Source organism: Oryctolagus cuniculus, chromosome 2, assembly GCF_964237555.1.
Source record: "Oryctolagus cuniculus chromosome 2, mOryCun1.1, whole genome shotgun sequence".
NCBI classification, from domain to species: domain Eukaryota; kingdom Metazoa; phylum Chordata; class Mammalia; order Lagomorpha; family Leporidae; genus Oryctolagus; species Oryctolagus cuniculus.
The window spans coordinates 10,023,269-10,045,493 of NC_091433.1; the positions used below are offsets into that span (position 1 = coordinate 10,023,269).

General features: G+C 45.1%; 1 protein-coding gene and 1 long non-coding RNA gene across 7 annotated transcripts in view; one reads left to right on the forward strand and one right to left on the reverse strand.

The window, feature by feature from the left end:
* LOC103352270 (uncharacterized) overlaps positions 1-6,090 on the reverse strand; it is a 140,749-nt gene extending 134,659 nt beyond the window's left edge. The window contains exon 1 of the long non-coding RNA XR_011386189.1: positions 5,766-6,090. This is a non-coding gene — a long non-coding RNA (uncharacterized lncRNA). The remainder of the gene's footprint in view (positions 1-5,765) is intronic.
* Positions 6,091-6,240: 150 nt separating this feature from the next.
* Positions 6,241-22,225, forward strand: part of CPEB2 (cytoplasmic polyadenylation element binding protein 2) — a 71,056-nt gene continuing 55,071 nt past the window's right edge. For 2 of the 6 annotated variants that reach the window (XM_051830084.2, XM_051830094.2), the window contains exons 1-4: positions 6,242-8,126; positions 10,938-11,219; positions 11,976-12,065; positions 21,882-21,972. In XM_051830084.2, coding sequence (XP_051686044.2) covers positions 6,435-8,126; positions 10,938-11,219; positions 11,976-12,065; positions 21,882-21,972 — 2,155 coding nt within the window. In that variant the 5' untranslated portion in view covers positions 6,242-6,434. The other 4 variants (XM_051830096.2, XM_051830101.2, XM_051830111.2 and 1 more) reach the window with 3 other exon arrangements.

Genomic DNA, 22,225 nt, shown 5'->3' on the forward strand with positions numbered 1-22,225 from the left:
CATGCAGAGTGGACAGTGAGACAGAGAGACAGAGAGAAAGGTCTTCCTTTGCCATTGGTTCACCCTCCAATGGCCGCCGCAGCCGGTGCGCTGCAGCTGGTGCACCGCGCTGATCTGATGGCAGGAGCCAGGTACTTCTCCTGGTCTCCCATGGGGTGCAGGGCCCAAGCACTTGGGCCATCCTCCACTGCACTCCCTGGCCACAGCAGAGAGCTGGCCTGGAAGAGGGGCAACTGGGACAGAATCCGGCACCCCAATCGGGACTAGAACCCGGTGTGCCGGCGCCGCAAGGCGGAGGATTAGCCTAGTGAGCCGTGTCGCCGGCAATACCTTTTCATCTTTGGATGGCAAATAACCAGAATGGAACTTTCAGCTTGGTACTGTCAAGAAAAAATATTGGGAAGACTTTGTGCTTTTGATATGATCTGTTCATTTCATTTCATCTCCAGCCAACATAAGTCATTAATAGTAATCTTCTACAAAAGGGCACATTTGTCAGTGTGATTTGGAAACATTTATCTCCTCCCTCTCTTACTTTCTCCCTCCCCTCCCTCCCTCCCCCCAATTCGCTCCCTCCCTCCCTCCCTTCCTTCCTCCCCCCTCTCCTTCCTTCCTTTTCTCCCTTCTTCTCCATCCTCCCTCCCTCCCTCCTCCCTCCCTTAATTTCTCCTTCCCCCTTCTTCCTTCTGTCCCTCCCTCCCTCCCTTCCTCCTTCCTTCCTTCCTCCCCCCTTTCCTTCCTTCCTTTTCTCCCTTCTTCTCTCCTCCATCCTCCCTCCCTCTCTCCCTCCCTCCCTCCTTCCTTCCCTTACTTTCTCCTTCCCCCTTCTTCCTTCCTTCCCTCTCTCCCTTCCTCCCTCCCTCCTTCCTTCCTTCTGCCCTCCCTCACTCTCTTCCTTCCTTTCTCCCTCCCCCTCCCTCCTTCCTCCCTTTTCTCCTTTCCTCCTTTTCATCCTTTTTTCCTATGGCACTCATTGGCACTCGTGTTCCAAATGTAGTGGTGTGCAAGAAGGAAACTCCATCCCCTACAGAATTTAGTGTCTAAAAGGGCAGACAGCCAAGGAAACAGAAAAGTATTGTGCATGTGACTTACCACACACACATACAGAATCATGATGACAATGAGGCGAGAGCACAGGAGAGGGTCCACTTCACTGACAGTGGAAGGCAAGTAAGGCTATGACATTTGAGCTGGGTCCTGAAATGTAACAAAACATTAACTTTGTGAAAAGAGGTGAGGGCAGTTCCCAGAGGTAGAAACATCAGGTGGAAAAGTACAGAGCTGTAAAATGACATGGGTGATTCTGAAGCTCACGTAGTATGGGGAGTAACAGGGGTTGAGAGGCAAATTGCAAATACGTTCTGAAGGGTCCTTTCTACATGCAAGTTTGGACCTGATAATCAGGTAGCTAGGCAATGGTTATCTGCAAGTGCAGTGTAGAAAATTCATAGTTTTTGTGACAATTAACGGGAAGAAACTGAGGAGAGGATCCAGCAGGGAGGCCAGTTAATATGCTGAGCAATATGCAGCAGGACAGAAAACATTCAGAGCTAAGACACTGGCAGTGGAGAAAGAGGGATTATATTTGAGCAATGTTTCTGTGTAATAGGATTGACAGGATATGGTAGCCAACTGTTCTTGGAGGGTGAAAGAGAGGGAGGAAGATAATGACTCGTATTTCCAGCTTGAGAAACCAGTTGTATGATGATGACATCAGCTCAAGTTTGGGGGGATATGGTGGGACAGGCACAGACACATTGAATGGATGTGTCTGAGGGACCTTCCAGTTACACTGTTTAGTAAATAGCTGGAAATGTGACTTTGGCCTCAGAGCTAGAAACGGATTTGGAAGACACCAGCATATAGATAATGTCTGGAAATATGATGGTGAACAAATTCACCTAGAAAGAATATACAGAGAAGTATCTCCTAATGAAATCCAACATGTGAGGGATATGCATGGAGAAGGTGATTGAAGAGATTACGAAGGAAGGTTTAGAAAAGTATGAGAATCGGAGGTTGCTGAGGAGGATGCTGGTGTGCAGTGCTACATAAAGAAAGCACCCTGATGTTGGACTGAGTCAGTATGGACCTTCTCCCTCTCAAAACTCTTAGATGCTGGAAGCCTGTTCGGGTGCCAGGCATTGTCCTTGGCACTGAGGTTGTGATGACCAAAACAGACAATGTATCTTCCCTTATGGAGCTTGTAGTCTCCTGAGGAGACATACAATTTAAATACATAGTATACTAAGCAGAAGATAAAGCATCCAGCCTCTGAGGAATAAGGTAGGCTAGCATGGAAGACGGGTACTATTTTACAGTGGTGGTCAAGGACGATTCCACCGAGAAAGTGTCCTAGGGTAGAGACCTAAAAGAAGTGAGGGAGCAGATCTGCTGGTTGTTGGAGGACAGATACTGCAGGCAGTGGGAGCTGCAAGCACAGAGGCCCTGGGCTGACTTGGGCTGCTGTGTCAGAGAAACAAACATTCCATTGAGGCAAGAAGTTATCAGGAGGCGTGAGTGGGAACAGGGGCAATCAGGAGGAATCTTCCGATTTTTCTGATTATTGAAAATGTTTTGACGCTTGTTCTGAGAAAATATATTTAGGTAGAGGAGATGACATGACCTGTAGTCCCTTTCAGGAGGACCACCGTGTACCATTCTTCCATATGTTGAGAACAGATCGTGCAGCGATAAGATCCAATCTGTGGAAGGGGTGAGAGGAACAATCCAGGGGCGGACTGATGGTGGCCTGCACCAGGATGCTTGTGGTGGGAGTGGTGAGAAGTGGCTGGATTCTAGATACAATTTAAAGGTAGGACAAGCAGTATGTTCTGATGGCTTAGATCTGATGCAAGAAGGAAGTCAGGGATGGCTCCAGGGCTTTTGACCTGAGTACAACTAAACAGTGGAGTGTCAGAGAGGTGCAGATTAGTGAGGTGGGGGGCTCAATTTTGGATGTTGAATTTGAGGTGTCTATGGCGCACTCAGAGATTCAAATAGGCAATTGATCAAGAGAAGTTAAAGCAGAAAGAGAGGGCAGTAGTTAAAAGGGAGGGAACAGGAGGCCAAAAGGTTTTGCTTTTGTTTTCCAAAATGAGAACCGGTAAAGCATGCTTTTGTGCACTTGGAAGTGTTCCCATGACAGGAAAGAAGTGATGATGAAGGAAAGAGATGAGGAACTGTTCCAGCCAGAGGAAGGCAGGGTTTAGAAAGAAGAGGAGACAGGGCACCTCTTGCAGTGGGAGGGAAGACAAGGTGCCCATGGACAAATGCAGAGTGAGTGTGGAAGTTCTATTTCTTCTGTTTCCTCAGCGAAACAAGCAGCTGAGAATGAGAGGAGAAGGTGTGAGGAGAGGTTTTCAGACAGAGCAGAATGTGTGACGTGGTCTTCCAGGATGGTGGTTTTCAGTTTCAGCTCATGGGCCTTAAGATCAACTTTGTTATTTCAGACCAATTTAATGATTTCAGAAAGTAAAGAGAACTTAAAAAATGAACTCTGTTGCATATATTAAGAATTGCTTAGCAAATTCTTTATTTCAGTTGAATGTGTGTGCATTTGTGTAAATATTAGGCCGTAGAAAAAAATTGAAATGCTTGCTAGGACAGTGGGAGTAAGTGAATGAAGGACCTTCAAATAAAAAGTCAAGTTCCTAGTTAATGATCACAAAAGTAGCACATTCTCATGTAGGAGAGAGGGAGAGGGAGAGGGAGAGAGAGAGAAAAGATCTAAGATCAAGATCTTGGCCTGGAGTATTCTAGAGAACCACAACCCTTCACCTACCACCAACTGCCTTTTCGCTTCATCCATCACTTCCCATTCTACTTCCGTTATAGGAAAACTGAGTATTTTCAGTGATGGGAAGCTTACTAGCAGAAAAAATTTAGATGTTATAAGATAAAAAAAAAAAAAAAAAAACTATGGGGCCCCCCACAACACTCTCTGGGATGTTAAATTAGTAAGCAGAGGGCCTAACCACTTAGATTTGGAGCTTAGTGTACTTGCTGGATGGTTCATCCCTATTTTATAGAGTTCTAAATCCTCTGAAAGACAGCACCAGAGTACTAAGAAATCTTTTTTTGTTAAAACTATAGCCAGAAAAGCACTATTCAGTTTTTAAATGTACAAGAGGTCTTCAAAAAATTCATGGAAAATACATACTATGGAAAAAAACTATGCATGGACTTCAAAATGTTATGTCCCCAAATACATTTACCTTTTTCATTTTCTTCAAACTTTCTGAGTTACCCAGGCATGCTCACTCCCCTCCTTAACACTGCACTAATTGCAGTTCTAGTGGATGACCAAGCTAACATCTATGCCTACATTTTTTTCCACTTGCAAGATCTGTCATGGAAGTCTGCGTGTTCACCCTCATGCTTCCACTCAAACACAACTTTACTTCTCATGCCCTGGCTGCGGAACTAGCTTTTATTTTCCCTGTGAAATGTGTCAGTGAATAACATTTAGGAATATGTCGATTTAGATTTCTAACCCGAATGAACTCAGATTGTTTTCTAGAGATTGAAATTTACAACTTCTCCAGTTTTGTATTTCTGCCTGATTGTTAAAAATGATTTTGATATTCACTCGAGCCAATTCTCTATTCAGTGTACCAATTTCTGGACAATTCATGGGTTTTTTGAAATGTACTTTTCCACATTATCAAGGCAGTATGAAAATTAGTGCATTAGACAGGAAATCAGACGTAAACATCATAGTGAAACATTTTCTCCTTGCGATGTTGCTTTTCCCACTGTGTTTACTCTGATTTATATAAATTTGAAACACTGAACAGATGCAGATATTAGTTTAACAGATAATGAAGACTCATAAAATTGTGCACTCTGCTGACAGCGCTAAGGGGATGCTAATTTATAACATCAACTATTTCATCTCAGTCCACTTGAAAACTAAAGCCGAGCCAAGTCTGGATCTCCCATGTACGGCTTTGGGGATCAGACTCTATACTTCTAGGACTCTTTGCAGTAGTTTCACTTTGCTTAGCGCCAAAACAATGTTAAAACTGCACAGCGGCAACACGGCTCACTCGGTTACTCTTTATCTAGACCGTCGAATAATTATTTTCCTCTGTGTAATGTGCTCCCCTAGGAAAGCAGGCTGGATGAGTCCCTCCTCCCATGCTTCCACGGAGGGCTGCGCCGTGGAAAACTCGCTCCGCTTCCATTCTGCAAGCCTCAACAAGCCCACTGCTGAGTCAGACTCTCCGTTTCCCCTTCATGTGCGCAACCTCTCGCTCCTTAAAATTAATAATGCTGCGGAAATGCTTAAACGAGAGCCTCCCGGGGGGCGGGGCGGGGGGCCGGGGTCCCCGCGCCGCCGTCCTCCGCGCGCGTCAAGTGCTCTCCCAACAGGAACCCCTGGAGCTGGCCCCCGGTTCCTCGGACCCCGTTCTTTGCACGAGTGCGCGGGGCTCCCACACACTCCGTCGCCCGTCGGGATACCGCACGGCCCCGGTGCTGCGTGGCTGACCCCGCAGAAGGCACCTTGCAGGGGCCGCGCGGGGCCGGTGGCGCGCGCCCAGCCGGCGCACCGCTGCATACCCAGCCCGCAAAGGCGCTCCCGCGGGCCTCCAGGAGGGGGTCCGCGTCCCCGGGGGGGGCTGCCGCCAGCCGGAATCCCCCAGGAGCGCGCTGCCGGCCGCGGTCTCGGCTGGCCCGGGGTCCCCCGGACTCCCGTCCCTAGGCGGGCTCGCCCCGTGTAGGCGCGCGCCGGTCACACTCCCAGGCCTCAGTTTACCTACCCCGCAGTCTAGCCGCACCTCACGTGACCGAGGTGACAGGAGAGAGGCGGGGCCCGAGACGCGGGCGCGTGCGACCCCCGCAGGTTCTCCCCGGACCCCGCGGGGCCGTTGCCCAGGAACCGTCCCGGCCGCCCGCGCAGGCGCGCTCCCGGAGCTCGAGACCCCCACCCCCACCCCCAGCCCCGCAGCCGCCCCACGCCCCAACCGGCCTTCCCTTTTCCCCGAGCCCAGGGAGCCGCGCCGCTCGCTCCCGCGCCCCGCTCAGGTCCTCCCGGGAGCGCGAGCGCGGGGCGGGGCGGGGCGGGGGCGGGCGCGGGGGCGCGGCGGCCTCGCGCCCGCGCGTGCCGGGACGCCCCGCGGGGGGCGGCGCGATTGTGAGGTGGCGCTGACGCACGTTCCGGGGTTCTTAAGCGGCGAGGGCGGCGGCGGCGGCGGCGGCGGCGGCGCCCGAGCCGGTCTCGGGAGGCGGAGGACACCGCCGCCGCCGGGGTCGGCGGGGCCGATGTCGGCGCCCGCCACCACCCCCCACAGCCACCCCCAGACTCACAGTGTCCGCGTCTCACAAACTGCCCCCTGCCGTCACCACGGCCGCGCCGCCCCAGCCCCACAGGTTCCCTAGGCGGGGTAGGCAGCGCGGCGCGCCTCCTCCCGCGGCCGCCCGCCTCCCGAATGAGGGGCTTCGAGTTTGGGGTGCTCCGCGCCAGCAGCCCCGGGCCCCCGTCCGCCGGCGGGGCGTGTCGCCCCTACGCCGCGGGCCCGCGGGTGGCCGCCGCCCCGCTGCCCTCCGCCACGCCCTTCGGCCGGCTTTCGTCGCCGCCGTTGCCTGTCACCGGCTTCTCGGAGGCCACCTCCCCCTTCGCCGTCCCCCTCGGCGGCGGCGCGTCCAGCTCGGCCGCCGCCGCCGCTTCCTCTTCCTCCCCGCTCCCGGCGCATCAGCAGACCATGCAGGATGAGCTGCTGCTGGGGCTGACACAGCAGCCGGCGCGGCCGCTCTCGGGGGCGGCGGCCGCGGAGAAACTCCCCAGCCACCACCCCGGCGGCGGCGCGAACGCGGGTGTGACCCACCTCCTCCCCTCCCAGGACTTCAAACCGAGTCTGCACCACCCCTCCTCCTCCTCCGCCTCCTCCTGCTGCTGCTGCCGCACCTCCTCCCCGCAGGACTTCAGTCAGCGGCAGCAGCAGCAGCTGAGCAGCCAGAAGAGGAAAGAGTTCAGCCCTCCCCACCTTCCCCACCCTCCGGACTCGAAGCCGCCGCCGCCGCCACCGCCGCCGCCGCCGTCGCCGTCGCTCCACTGCCCCGGCCGGTTCAGCTCGCCGCCGCCGCCGCTCGCCCAGCGCCCGCAGCAGCAACAGCAGCCGCAGCCGTTCAGCCGCCCGCACCCGCAGCACCTCCCGCCGCAGGACTTCGCCCCGCGGCAGCGCCCGGCCGACCTGCCCCCGCTCCCGCAACTCCCGCCCTCGCCGCCCGCAGCCCCGCGGCGCCGCCACGGAGCCGCGGGCAGCCCTCGCAAGACCCCGGCTGCTGCGGGCGAGGGCAGCGCCGCCGAGTCCCCCAATGCGGGCTTGGCTCCCTCGACGCCGCCGGTGAACCCCGCGCCGGGCTCCATGGAGTCCCCCAACCATCCTCTGCTCAACAGCCCCAGTAACCTCCTGCCCGGCGGCGCGCTCGGAGCGGGCGCCTTCAGCAGCCTGCAGAGCCCGGACCTTCCGCACCCGGGCAGCGGCGGCGGCGGCGGAGGCGGCGGCGGGGGGCCCCCCGGAGGCGGAGGGGGAGGCGGCTCCGCGTCGCCGCCGCCGCCGCCGCTGCCCGGCTTCGGCACCCCCTGGTCGGTGCAGACCGCGTCGCCGCCGCCCCAGCCCCAGCCGCCGCCGCCGTCCCAGCCGCAGCCGCCGCCGCCGCCGCCCCAGCAGCCGCCCCAGCCGCAGCCGCCGCCGCCCGGCTCCTCCGCCGCCACCCCGGGCGGCGGCGGCAGTGGCGGCGGCTCGCTCAGCGCCATGCCGCCGCCCAGCCCGGACTCGGAGAACGGCTTCTACCCCGGGCTGCCGTCGTCCATGAACCCGGCCTTCTTCCCGAGCTTCTCGCCCGTGTCCCCGCACGGCTGCGCGGGGCTCAGCGTGCCGGCGAGCGGCGGCGGCGGCGGCGGCGGCGGCGGCGCCGGGTTCGGCGGCCCCTTCTCGGCGACCGCGGTGCCCCCGCCGCCGCCGCCCGCCATGAATTTACCTCAGCAGCAGCCCCCGCCGCCCGCGGCGCCGCAGCAGCCGCAGAGCCGGAGGTCGCCCGTGAGCCCGCAGCTCCAGCAGCAGCACCAGGCGGCGGCCGCCGCCTTCCTGCAGCAGAGGAACTCCTACAACCACCACCAGGTACGGCGGGGCGGCGGCCCCGGGCGCGCCGCGGGCGGGGACGGCGAGGCCGGAGCCCCGGCTCGGCCGCGAGCGAGCGGCCCCGCCGCGGGGACGCTGAGAGTGGGGCTGGGCGGACGGACGACGGTGACACCGCCCGGGACCCCGCCGGGCGGGCGGCCGCGGCTCGGAAACCGGTTCGCGCTGGAGGCGGCTGCCGGCCGGACGCCCCCTCGAACGCCCCGGCGCGGCGGTGGGGGCAGGGGCTGGAGCCGAATGGCGCCGGGGCCGCGGGCGGGTGGTGGGCCGCCCAGGCGCAGTGTCGCCCACCCGCCCTCGCCGCGGACGCCCAGTGCCCGGGGTCCGGGACCCCTGCCCCGGGGAGGCGCGGCCAGGGCGGGCCGGGGGCCGCGGGGCTGGGAGGAGCGGCCGCGGGAAGCGAACTTGGGCAGGAGGAGGAGGGCTGCCGGAGACGGTGCGTGCGGGCAGCGGGCGACTCTTCCCCGCTGTCCGGTGAGGCGATGGACGGGAAGGCTCTTATCTGCCCGGTTTGCTTCATTCTCCGTTGGGCCGCCCGAGAGCGCGCCGGGCAGCTGCGGCCGGCGGCCGGGTCCACCTGCCGCTGCGGGGCCGGGGTCGGGGTGCGGGGTCGGGGCGCGGCGGCCGCGGGCTGTGGGGGTCCTGACGGCTCGGGGGTTACGGCGGAGCTGCGCCCCGGCGGATTTAAGTTCTGGGCTTTTTTCATGTTGGGGAACTGTTTTGTGATTTCCAGAAAAAAACCTACACTTGATGCTGGGATTAGCGTTTGTCGTAGACTTTGGTACTTTTCGGGGGGCGGGGACGTGGTGTTGACCTTCCGTAAGGGAGTTACGGGGTACAGTGCATGTGTTAAGTTTAATGATGTAAAATCGCACTGGGCAGGATTTACATATATATAGATTTCTGATTCAGGATCTATTTTGTGAACTCCTCAGCACAATTTTCGGGTGACCACCGGGTGGGCTGACCCTGAAAGTGCCGTTTTTCAATCTCGTCAGCATTTCTTGTAGTCGTCATTCTGTTTAAGTCTGTTTTGGTGATTTAGGATTTTAAGGGTTGACAGAGAAGCAAAAGTTGACCTTAACCAGAGCTCACTTATCTCATGTAACTTTTTCCGTTGACCCAAGTTGTCAAAGTTACACCCTTTAAAAAAAAAAAAAAGTGAATACCATCTAAACTACTCAGAATAACACTTAACAGTTTATTTTAATTAACCAGAGTAACAGTTAACAGCTTTTATTTAACCACTGGTTTCTCCCCAAGAAAAGAGAATGTGGCCTACAGGGATTGAAAATACAGAATTTTGAAATATTCTGCTTTTTTGTCCTTTGCTTAATAGACTGCAATCATTTGTGTCTCAAGGTCTTCAATTTTTAATGGGAAACTTTCCATGGAGAAAACTTTGTACTCTTAAAGGCATGATGTAGAACATTAGAGCAACATACGCCATGGTCCATGTTTAACTGTCATCTGCTTTGGTACAGAAGATGAGTCTCGCTGTGTAGTGTAAGAGGTTACACAGCTTTCATATGGATCCTTAGATCGCTGGAAAAGAACTTTGAACACTGAATGATTTAGTAAGCACAGTAAAGCCCTCAAGAACGGAGTGATTTATCCATGGTCCCTTCGTTATGCTTTTGAATTATGCGGAGGAAGGGGAAAGACTGACATACATTCATGGAAATGTCAACATTTGAAAAGAAAAAAATGATACTAAGAACCAGGGCTTTTATATTGTCACGTAAGAAGCAGGGTTAATTTTAAGAGTACTCTATCGGTTTTTGGTAACTGCCTGGTTCATGCTTCCTTTAACTAAATCTCGGCACAACATAAGCTTATTGACAGTAGAATTACTAGTCGTAATCAATGGCTGCTTTTATAAAAAAGAACTGCAGTTGCAGCCCGTCGGTAGATTTTCCAATCTTTGATGCAGTGCATCAGGATTAATTTTTCTTGCCATAGATTCTAGATTGGAATATGACCCTTGAAAAATATATGAACATAATGGAGACTCATCTTAGGATCTCTAATAGAATAATCGAAGCATATGGCTGTTTATTGATGGTATATCTCAGTGGGTCCACCTATGGGTAATAGCAGATAATTGCTTAACAGTTCTTAGATAATTAAATGAAATAAAATGTAAAAAGACTTTCAAATAAGCTGCACTAAAGCTAGAATAAAATAAAATAAAAACCTTAGACGTTGAATAAACAGTGCCCCCAGAGTGACATATTTCCTTTACTGTCCTTAAGACATTTTAAATTCCTGCAAGAGAGTAGCCCCAAATGTCACTACTAGCTGCTTTTGTAGAGCAAAAAGCACTTTTGGAAGCCTAAAGTCAAAATTTTTCACTCACAAAACTGGGAAATTTAATTCATAGGGTTCATATTTTTAGTTGTGTGTGGTAGTAAACTATTGTGTAAGATACAAGTGAGTTGTATTTTTAAGCATCTTTAAAGTTAATTGGAATTTAAAAGTATATTGTTTTCTTTGCATTTGTCATACAGTTCTCTCTGAAGGAAAAACAGTAACAATATGGTTCTGCTTTAGTAATTTTCATAAAATATGTTTATAGCTGACAAGAAGTTGAAAATTTACTCAGCATTAAATAGTTTCATGTAGCAAAATCACAAGCCTATTACTTTTTGTAAGCTACTTTAAGATATTTTCTCTTGCCTTTGTATATTTCTTCTTTTTTAATCTTGTAAGTTCTTACGTAAGGTATAAAATTTGAATTTGATTTATAAACTCATTAAATGCCTATAATTTAAGTAGATGTGTTTCCCCCAGCCTCTTCTGAAACAGTCTCCCTGGAGCAACCATCAGAGCAGTGGCTGGGGCACTGGAAGTATGTCCTGGGGAGCAATGCATGGCAGAGATCATCGCAGAACTGGAAACATGGGAATTCCAGGAACTATGAATCAGATCTCTCCATTGAAGAAACCGTTCTCTGGTAATGTCATAGCACCACCGAAATTTACTCGCTCTACTCCATCACTGACTCCAAAATCTTGGATTGAAGATAATGTGTTCAGAACAGACAACAACAGTAATACACTGCTACCCTTACAGGTAAGAATGGCATGTAAATGACTTTGTTTCTAATGTTAATCTTCCAGAATGGGAAGTTGGGGGGGGGGGGTGATAGTAGTGGTCATCTAGTAACATTAACAGGTTACAAGGACTAAGTTCCAGGTTTTAAATATAATTTAATTATCAAAGGGTAAAATAGTTATACAGACAAAATTGAGAATGTCACAAGTTCTCTAAGCACACAGTGAAAAGTAGACTTTGTAAAATATATGAAGAACTGTTGTGTTTCTTAAATCATATTGAACTTTTAATTAGAGCTCCTTAAAAATGCCTTATTTATTAATCTCAGGCCACCAAAATTTATCTTTTTTATTATAACTAAGTTAAAATGTCTTATAATTGTAATTATTCATAGACTTAACTATGATCAGCTTTATATATATTAGAATATACTTAGTCCAGCTGTGATAATAGCAAAATCGTATTAACCTTGTTGCATATGATTCAAATTTGTCTTCACTAGTTCAGTGACTATATATATATATACATATAGCTTAATAGTTACAGTGATTAGACATTTTCTTGCAGGCCTTAAATATTTTGTTAACTGTTTTGTTGAAGTTCCCTTATGGCTATTTTAAATGAGATTTCCCACCCCTCTCTAAAATATTTAAAGGATGGAATAAAGATTTAAGATAGAGTTTTGATTGTTTTGCCTTTTTTTTTTTTTTTTTGAGGGGTGGGTATGGGGAGGAGAACTGCTCATTTCTGATGAAAACTTCTATGCTATTGAAGGTGAGATCTAGTTTGCAGTTGCCAGCTTGGGGCTCAGATTCACTCCAAGATAGTTGGTGCACTGCAGCCGGAACATCCAGAATAGACCAGGTAGGCTGCACAGTGTGTATTTTTCAGGATATTGGATAGGAGCTTAGTATTTATATTATGAGTGCTATTTATTACTTACTTTTCAGTTATACCTATTTAAGCATATGTCAGAGGGCATTAACACGACTTACTTGTTAAGATCACCCAGTTGGAACTATTCAATATGAAATGCTTCATTTTCAAATATAAAAGTAATTTATAATCATGCCATTATCTCCAATACATAGTGGGTTCATTTTTGGAAAGAGGATTAAACTATATATCCAAGAGCACCTGACTTTAAACATTAGTCAAACTAAACAGATTTTTATCTTTCAGAATTTCTTTGCAGTTAGCCATGCCATTCATTTTATTTAGCATCTAGCTTTACATTTCATATTTTACAGAACTTCTCAGTAGTTTTTGACATGAAACTTACATTTGTTCAGAGATATATTTCTAAAATGATCCTTGTGTTAGTTCAGTTTTTTCATTATTATAATAATACTTATTGTAGAATATTTTTTTATTTTAAAATTTGTTACTGCTCTTATATCTTGTCTTTGTCCAAATAAGAAACCCTGAGTCAAAAAGCTGGGAGTTACAAGACTCAAGTGGGTACAAAATGCTACCTTTTATCCTATAGACTTAATTTGAATGCATACTGGATACCAGGTGATGAGGATTATTATAAGATATAGAAAAAGCTCAATCCTTTTGAGGATTCTTTCTTATAGAACCCAAGTTTGAGCAGATTGAACATTGTGTGAGTTATGTAAATGAGGTTATAGTATCCTTATCTAAGGCTCCTCTGTGAATTTATCAATATGAGATGATTTTCCACATAAGAACTATATGAGCATATTACTAATACATTTGTAAGTGGCTAATCTACAGGGTTAGCACCAACTCTGTGTCTGTTTACCAAAGTAGTCCCACCAGAATTTGCAATGTATTGTCTTATTAGTAACATCAGTTAGCTATCCATCTATTTCTATTCTTTTCTTCACTCTGGGCCAGTAAATCTGTGTAAGTGATATTTTTATAGTAGTATGTTTATATTGTTTAAATTGAATACATAAATGCCTTCAAGATGGTGTGTTAGGAAAATTATTATTTTGGAGGCGGCAAGAGAAATGTTTTTAGAGAGGAAAGGATGTAATTATTCTAAATGCATATTCAGGAGGAAGCAGTAGGATACATATGACACGAAAGGCCACAGGGGCGGGGATAGATGTAGATAAATGAGGTTATTGAGACAATTGCAGTTGGCATAGATAACAAAGGGACGTTTTCATACTGCCACAGGACCAGTGCTCTAGCCTTCCCACTTGAACGTCAGTGAAAACCACTCTGCTTTTACCAGTTTTATAACCTGGAGTTTTGGGTAGATTTTAGGAAAAAGGATTTTGGTGCCTAAAGATACTTTTGCTTTTTTGTTTTATAAACTGTTGAAATATCAGCATTGCCTATGGACAGAGGTGTGATGTGATGAAATTGAAGATAGTGAAAAAAAGGTAATGGAAAGTGAACTGAACTGAGGTGGTCTGAAATCTGGCTCTTCTGCTAGCTACTTCCTCTCACGATCTTTATGACATTGAATGGCACAGTTTATGAGCTCTCATCTTTCTAGGTCATAGTTTCCTTATCTATAAAAAGAGGACCTTGAACTTAAACTTTCTCTGATCTGTTTTGGTCATTTCTTTAACTCCCTGCTGCCTTACTGTCACCCCTTGGTCCTTATTTTTAGAATACATGCTCTTGGATTCCTGAAGGGAAGGGGCTTAAGGCATTGTTGTAACACAGTGGAGGTGATTATGACCTTCCTGCCAGTCTTAAAACCAACCTCACTGTTTCCTTTAAGTACCCTAAGGGTACTTATTATACATAATTTATTCTGTGTTTTCATCTTTCCATAAAAGGTTGAGGTATTTGAAATTGAGGTTCTTAAAAATACAGCAGCAGCTACAAACTGAAATTGGTTAAAACATTGGATAGTTTCTCATTATTCGGCAAAATTAAAATTATTCAAAATAATCACAGAAATACTTAACATTATTTCAATTTCTGACTTTTTCTATCATATACAGCACTTTAATACTAGTAAATTTTGGTTAGCAAGGATGTTATCGTAAAACTTTTTTTATATCATTTAGTCTCAAATTGATTAGGTCTAAAATATATTAAATTATAGAAGTGAAGTTTTAATTCTTATGCCGTGATACTTTAGGCCTTATCCATATCAAGAGCTTTTAGTAATTAGATTCAATACATGGGAAAGATAGATTTTTATAGGCTCATTTTATTTCAATTATATGCTAAATTTTTGGAGTTAACATTTCTTTATTTTAGATAAGCTGGGCTTTTCTTAATGGAAAAACTTCAAATTGAAGACATTTTATTATTTACATTTCTGACTTCGGAATGATTATTAAATAACTATTAGTTTCTTTAAGACTGAGATTTACTTTAAAATGTACTTAGCTAGTTATCCCTGCAAGAAATCAGACTCAAGAGTATGAATTCTCAAGTACCCTAAAATGGAAGTTTTAGTTAGATATTACGATAACAGTATATTTTTCAATAGCACTTGAATATTTTCATTCAAATGGTATTGGTATTACAGGTTCATAAATAGCACATCAGCTCACTAAAAACAAAGCTATGTCATTTGACTGTATAAAATGTGAAACCTATAAATGAGTGTTGGCTTGTCCCATAGAAGGGATTATCCGTATATTCAACTTTAAATTTTTGCTCTGTGTTCTGTAAACTACCTTGAAATGTATTTTCCACCAATCTTTGAATATCTAGCCTATTAGGATAATGTCATGTGTCATAATTTATAAATCTCAGAAAAATTTATTAGTTGAACCCTTATTCATTTTACATAAAAACAGTATCTACTAGCAGACCAGGTCCAATTTTTCATTTCAAAATGCATTCTGTAAATTTTGAAATTTCTTAAACAAGTTAAATTTAAGGGACACTTATAGTCATCAAACTGATATATATCTTCAGAAAATGAAAGAGAATAGGCTTTTGTGTTTATGCTTAGGTAATTAATATTTTCTACTTGTTTTTCCGTTTCTTTAATCCTTCTGAGTACTCCAGTAACCTTGGCAGTTTTTGGCCTTTCAAATATTTCAACTTTTTTTTTCAGAATCAAAGTCACATAGCTTTGTTGAGGTTCAGAGTAAAGAAAGTTCAAGAAATGTCCGTTCATGTTTGTGTGTTCATGTTTTAATTGCTGTTAGGATATATGGAAGAAAAAAATAGTATTCTTTGCCTTTGAAAACCTAAAAGTAAGGGCCCAGTGTTGTGGTGTAGTGGGTAAAGCCACCGCCTGCAACGCCAGCATCCCATATGAGGGTCGACTGGAAATCCAGCTGGAGATCTGGCTGCTCCACATCTGATCCAGCTCTTTGCTAATGGCCTGGGGAAAGCGGTAGAAGATGACCTAGGTGCTTGTGCCCTTGCCAACCATATGAGAGTGCTGGATAAAGCTCGTGGGTCCTGGCTTCAGCCTGGCCCAGCCCTGATCATTACCATCAGCTGTGGGAGTGAATCATTTTTTGGAAGATCTCTCCCGCTCTCTGTAACTCTTTAAAATAAATAAATAAATCTTAAAAAAAAATCTGATGTTTTCTACTTAGGCAGAAGAATACATGTTCAAGCATCTGGTATATAATTAAGTATGAGGATAGAAAGTTTTCCTTATAATGTGTTTTTCCATCTGGGTGTTCCAGCTGGGTGACAGGAACGTCTGCTGCTTTCCCAGGTGCATCAGCAATGAGCTGGATCAGAAGTGGAACAGCCTGCTTGTAAACCGGCTCTCACATGGAATGGTGGCATTGCAGGCAGCAGTTAAACCTGCTGTGCCACAACGTCAGCTCCTATTTTTTAAAAATTTATTTTTTATTTGAAAGACTTACAGAGAGAGAGGGAGAAGAGACATAGAGAGAATCTTCATCCACTGATTCACTCCCCAGATGGGCCAGGCCAAAGCCAGGAGCCTGGAAATCCATCCCGGTCTCCCAGGTAGATAGCCGTGGCCAGGCACTTAGGCCATCTTCCATTGCTTTACCAGGTGCAGTAGCAGGAAGCTGGGTCAGAAGTGGAGAAACTAGGACTAGAACTAGTGCTCATATAGGATGCCAGCATTACAAGCACTGATCTAGTCCATTGGACCACAATACTGGCCCCATAACTTCCTTTTTCTTTGGGAGAATACCTCATTTTCAAAAGAAAAAGGTTGTATTTATGGTTTTTTTTTATTTTTTTTAACTTTTATTTAATAAATATAAATTTCCAAAGTACAACTTTTGGATTATAGAGGCTTTTTCTCCCCATAACCACCCTCCCACCTGCAACCATCCCATCTCCCACTCCCTCTCCCATCCCATTCACATCAGTATTCATTTTAAATTATCTTTATATACAGAAGATCAATTTAGTATATACTAAGTAAAGATTTCAATGGTTTGCACCCACACAGAAACACAAAGTATAAAGTACTGTTTGAGTACTAGTTATACCATTAATTCACATAGTATAGCACATTAGGACAGAGATCCTACATGGGGAGTAAGTGCGCAGTGACTCCTGTTGTTGATTTAACAATTAACACTCTTTATTTATGGCATCAGTAATCACCCGAGGCTCTTGTCATGAGCTGCCAGGGCTATAGAAGCCTCTTGAGTTCGCCGACTCCGCTCTTATTTAGACAAGGTCATAGTCAAAGTGGAAGTTCTCTCTCTTCAAAGAAAGGTACCTCAAAAGGTTGTATTTGATCACTTCTTCTGAAATAAGATGCTGTTTTGAATGCTGCAAACTAACAAAATATTCCATCCAAAAATGTCCTAATTGAGTTGGAGTTCTTTTATTGTGCTAATTTGGATGTTGCACATTACCCTTCTTATTTATTTTTCAGCATGTCTAATTTTTTCCTTAGGTTGCCTTCAAGTGTTGGTTCCCACATTTTTCAACATTTCTTTTTTTATTTTTTAAAGATTTATTTGTTTATTTGAAAGAATTACAGAGATAGAGAGATCTTCCATTTGCTGGCTCACTCCTCAGATGGCTGTAACAGCCAGAACTGAGCCACATAGGAGCAAGGAGCTTCCTCTGGGTCTCTCATGTGAGCACCAGGGCCCAAGTACTTGATCATGTTTGGCTGCTCTTCCCAGGCCATCAGCAGGGAGCTGGACAGGAAGTGGAGCAGTGGAGACTCAAACAGGTGCCCATATAGGATGCCAGCGTGGCAGGCCATTGATCAGTTTCCACTGAACCACAATACCAGCCCTTCTCAGCATTTCCAAGACTATTATATAAAGTGTTCATGGCAGATGTCTGAGTTGAGGAACAACAAAATACGTAGTAGAATATAAGAGGTGATAGTTTTTCTAGCATGTGTTCTAATTTTCCTTTTTGACAATCTGGAGTTATCTGTTTCTAAAAGCCCATTTGGTTTGATTCTCTGCCAGATCATTTTCATACCTTAAAATACTTTTCCTCAGAAATTCTTATTTTGGCTGTTTTCAAATAACTATGTAGTAGTAAATATAAATATACTTTGGTTTTCCATATTTATTACTGCTAATCAGCATTAGTGTATTCATGGTTCCTTTAAAATTGCCTCAGGATTTCAGTTTAGTTTTTAAACCAATGACAGTGTGCATGAACACAAATGTTTATAATATCCTTATTTCAAAAGAAAACAGACACTTGTTTCCTGTCAAATTTTGATGTCTATGACATAATGCAATTATATATGTATATGTATCTTTTGCATATGAGCATATAGATTCTGTTAAATTCGAAAAGTAATTTTGCGGTGTCAAGAGTGCTTTGCTCCAAACTTTTGAAAAGCACGTGAGATGTGGCTGAGCTTAACAAAGTATAACTAAACTAAACTAAACTAAACTTTACTGGGTCTTTTGGTTTTGTTTGTTAGTTACCTAAATTAGGAGTTTGGTTCATAAAGACTTGATCTAAAAAAGGAAATAAGGGACCTTACAGTTGAGTATCTTGCTGATTCAGTTGGAAATAGACATTTATCGTTTCTCAGCCTTTTGGTTAAGATTGTGTGGAAATCGACATTCAAACTGAAGTAGCAGTTAACATAATGACTTGGGACGCCTGGGTTCCAGTACAAGTTCTGCTATTGGTTCTGGCTTCCTTCTAGCATGCACACTCAGGGGCAGCAGGTGATGGCTCAGGTGGTTAGATCCCTGCCACCCACAGGGGAGACTCAGATTTGAGTTCCCAGCACTTGGCTTCTGGCTTAGCCCAGCCTCATCTGTTAAAGCAGTTTGGGGATTGAAATAGCAGATGGGAGATATCTCTGCCTCTCTGCTTTTTCAAATAAAGAAAATAAAAATTAAGAAAATTACAATCAACATTTTTTGAGTAACAATTCAGTTGATTATATAGTGGCCACTGACATTGACTGAACAGCTTAAGAGTTTTGCCTTTCAGGGGCTGGTGTAGTGGATAAAGCTGCCACCTGCAATATTACCATCCCATATAGGCTCCCATAGGGATGCTAGTTCAAGTCCTATTTGCTTCACTTCCGCTCCAACTCCTTGCTAATGCTCCTGCGAAAGGGAAAGCAGCAAAAGATAGCTCAAGTGTTTGGGCCCCTGCCCCCACATGGAAGACCCAGAGGAAGCTCTGGGCTCTTAGCTTCTGCCTAGCACAGGCCTGGCTGTCGTGACCATTTGGGGAGTGAATCAGCAGCTGGAGGATCTCTGTCTCTCTCTGTCTCTCCCTCTCTATACTTCTGGCTTTCAAATAAATTAAAAAATCTTGTTCTTAAAACAAAATTCCTTTTTGTACTTTATATATTGCCCTTGATGCATTAACAGTTACTGTAGAAGTATTTCAGGAATTTTATCATGCTCTATGGCAAGATCATACTCCTTGCCTCTAGAAAAAGAAAGTTACTTCAGAAATACCCTTTGGGTGATGTTAATAGTTACCATTCAGTTCATAAGTTGGCTGATGACGGGGCATAGAATGATTATCTTCAAAATCATCAATCTGAACAGATATGCCTGAACTATAATACAATTTTTTTGCAATAATTTAGGAAAAGTAGAATATGAAGTATTTTAAAGTCTTTAAAATATATTCTTAGAGTCTACATGGTACATCCTACCTTCTGAGGAGTTTCCTGTCTTAGTTGTATGAACATAAATTTGTATCATAAGAGTATATTTTATAGTTCTATTTGAAATATGTCTTGGAACTTTGAATATAATAGTACTTAGTCTTCCATTTGATTGGATAGAAATTCAGGTTGATAACAAAACCACATAAATATCTAATTCTTGTCTCAGGTTAGTTATCATTTAACTACCTTTTCCATGGAGAATTCTAAGAAGGCTTTATAGTCCTTTATAGTAAGCACTTAAAAGTTCAGTTTTTGCTCTTAAAGAACTCAACTTACACATTTTGACAAAATTTTTATGCTACAGATAAAGTTGTGTGGACATTGGAGAGTGAGCTATATTCTCCACTTAGAATTGCCCTAGCCTTAAGTAACGTAGACGTTTAGTGGGATACAGGAAAATTGTGAATGCAGAATATTGGAAGCAGGGAAGATGGAAATATTTGGATACATTGCTAAAATTGTGGGTGGTTTTTGCCCAAGAACCTTCTTCTCTTTTCTAGTTTTATTTCATTTTTTGTACAGTACTTTGAGTCTTTTTCTTTTCTATAATTTGTGAAGTTGACTTTAAGTGTCATTTACTATTAGGTGGTTATTTTGTTTCCTAGAAGATGGAACCAGAGCCTAAAGAGATTTGGGGACTTACAGGATCAAGGAATGCAGTACTTTTTAAAGTGTGGTCTCTGGGCCAGCAGCATCAGTTTCACCTGGGAATCTTCTTTTATTTTTATTTTTTATTTTTTTTTGACAGGCAGAGTGGACAGTGAGAGAGAAAGGTCTTCCTTTGCCATTGGTTCACCCTCCAATGGCCGCTGCACACCGCGCTGATCCTAAGCCTGGAGCCAGGTGCTTCTCCTGGTCTCCCATGGGGTGCAGGGCCCAAGCACTTGGGCCATCCTCCACTGCACTCCCAGGCCACAGCAGAGAGCTGGCCTGGAGGAGGGGCAACCGGGACAGAATCTGGTGCCCCGACAGGGACTAGAACCTGTGCTGCCGCCGCAGGCAGAGGATTAGCCTATTGAGGCGCAGTGCTGGCCTCACCTGGGAATCTTAGAACCACAGATTCTCAGATGCCAGTACAGATCTGCTAAATCAAACTCCATTGATGTGCCCCAGCATCTGTGTTTCACCAGCCCTCCAAATGATTCTGAAACATGCTGAAGTTTGAGAACCACTGTTACAGCACATTGTGTTGACCTCACCAGTGAAGGTCCCTGTGCTAGTGAACAGCTGATACTGATGGGTGTGTTACACCTCAGGGGTCCCTCAGTACAAATCAGTTAGCGTGCTGATACAGTTAATTGGGATAGTGCTGGAGTAAGAGCCTGTATTCTGGCATTCTTGCCATCACTCATTGTTACTTTTCACCCTTTTTAATTCCTTGACAGCACCATGTTTAGTCTACAATACTGATTCTGGACCCCTAGCTTAAAAAGCTTACAACCCTGATTTAAACATCAAAGTAGAGTAAATAAATGAACATACTTTCAGGAAAGCTTATGTTTTCCTTCAGACTTTTAAAGGACTGGTTCTGAATCTTCCCTGGATGGTGGACCCCTTTAGAAAACCTTTGAAAGCTATAAACGTTTTCTTCAGAAAAATTTTTATATATACACTCACATACAGTAGGTTGTATATAATCTCAGAGATGGGTTTTCTCCTAAAGTTTGTGGACCAAGGCTAAGAAATGTGCTATATTAATTTTTGTGGGACTTCTTTTTTCTTTCCTCTGCTTATTTTCTGATTCTCCCCTTTCCATTTTCTGTGGTAGTAGCCTTCTGCCTTCCCCACATATACAAAGGGGCCTCAAAAAGTTCATGAAAAATGAAATTAAAAGATAGTACACATTTTCCATTTTGAAGCCCCTTCAAATGTATGCGAACACACACACACACAAGTGGAAAGGACCCCTAGGCTATTTAAAGGGGATGGGACAGGGCTGGCTCTGGTGGTTCCCTGTTTTTTTATGTACATTTAATATGTGTTGAGTAGAATACAATATAAAATTGCAGGCTTTAAATAATCAAATTCTATCTAGTAAGCACGTGGAGGGATTTGAGGCCAACACACAAAGTGAGATTTGAATATGAACATTCTAGGCTTTAGTCTGTTTGGATTTTGTGTCTCATGCTTTTGATTCTTACTGTGTATGACGTTTAGGCATTCATTATTATGGAACTCAGACTACCAAGTCAAATAACAAGAGTTTGATAGATGTTTAAAGTATGGTGCAACTATGGAATTAAATTCTTCCCTTTCCCTAGACATTTATTTTTCAAGTGCCAGTGTCTCCCTAGATGTGTGAGAGAGTTTAGAAATTAAATAAAGAACAAAAATGCATTTTGTTTGTATAGCACTAAAGGTATCTTTAAAAAGAGTAACAACAATGGAAATTGTTTTACTTATTCCCTTAATACTACCAGTGAAATTCAATTGCTTCTGATGAGATTTTAGAGATAAATGTATTGAAACTTGTCCTGCAATACAAGAGAGATTGTAACTCCTGAGATAGTGTTATTGGAATTTTCTTGGGATACAAATTAGTTGATAATAGATTAATCAAGTGTCTTATTTGATATAAGAGGATTTAGATCATATTTTTGTAATCATGCTTCAATAATATCGTGCAGGTTGTAAATTTGTTTTCTTTTCTTTTCTTCCAGGATCGAAGCAGAATGTATGACAGTTTGAACATGCACTCTTTGGAAAATTCCCTTATTGATATTATGAGAGCAGAGCATGATCCTCTTAAGGGTAGGTGACTTTTACTTATTTATTTATCTTTTAAAGATTTATTTATTTTTTATTTGAAAGTCAGAGTTACACAAAGAGAGGAGGAGAGGCAGAGAGAAAGAGGTCGAAGGGTGGGTGACTTTTAAAAATGTTTCCTTATATAATATACCAGTTTGACTGCTCACCTCACTGGTTTTTGGGAGCACTAAGTAGCACCTATGTCTACTATAAAATCTTTTATATATTTATTAACAAAAATCATTTTTGTGAAATA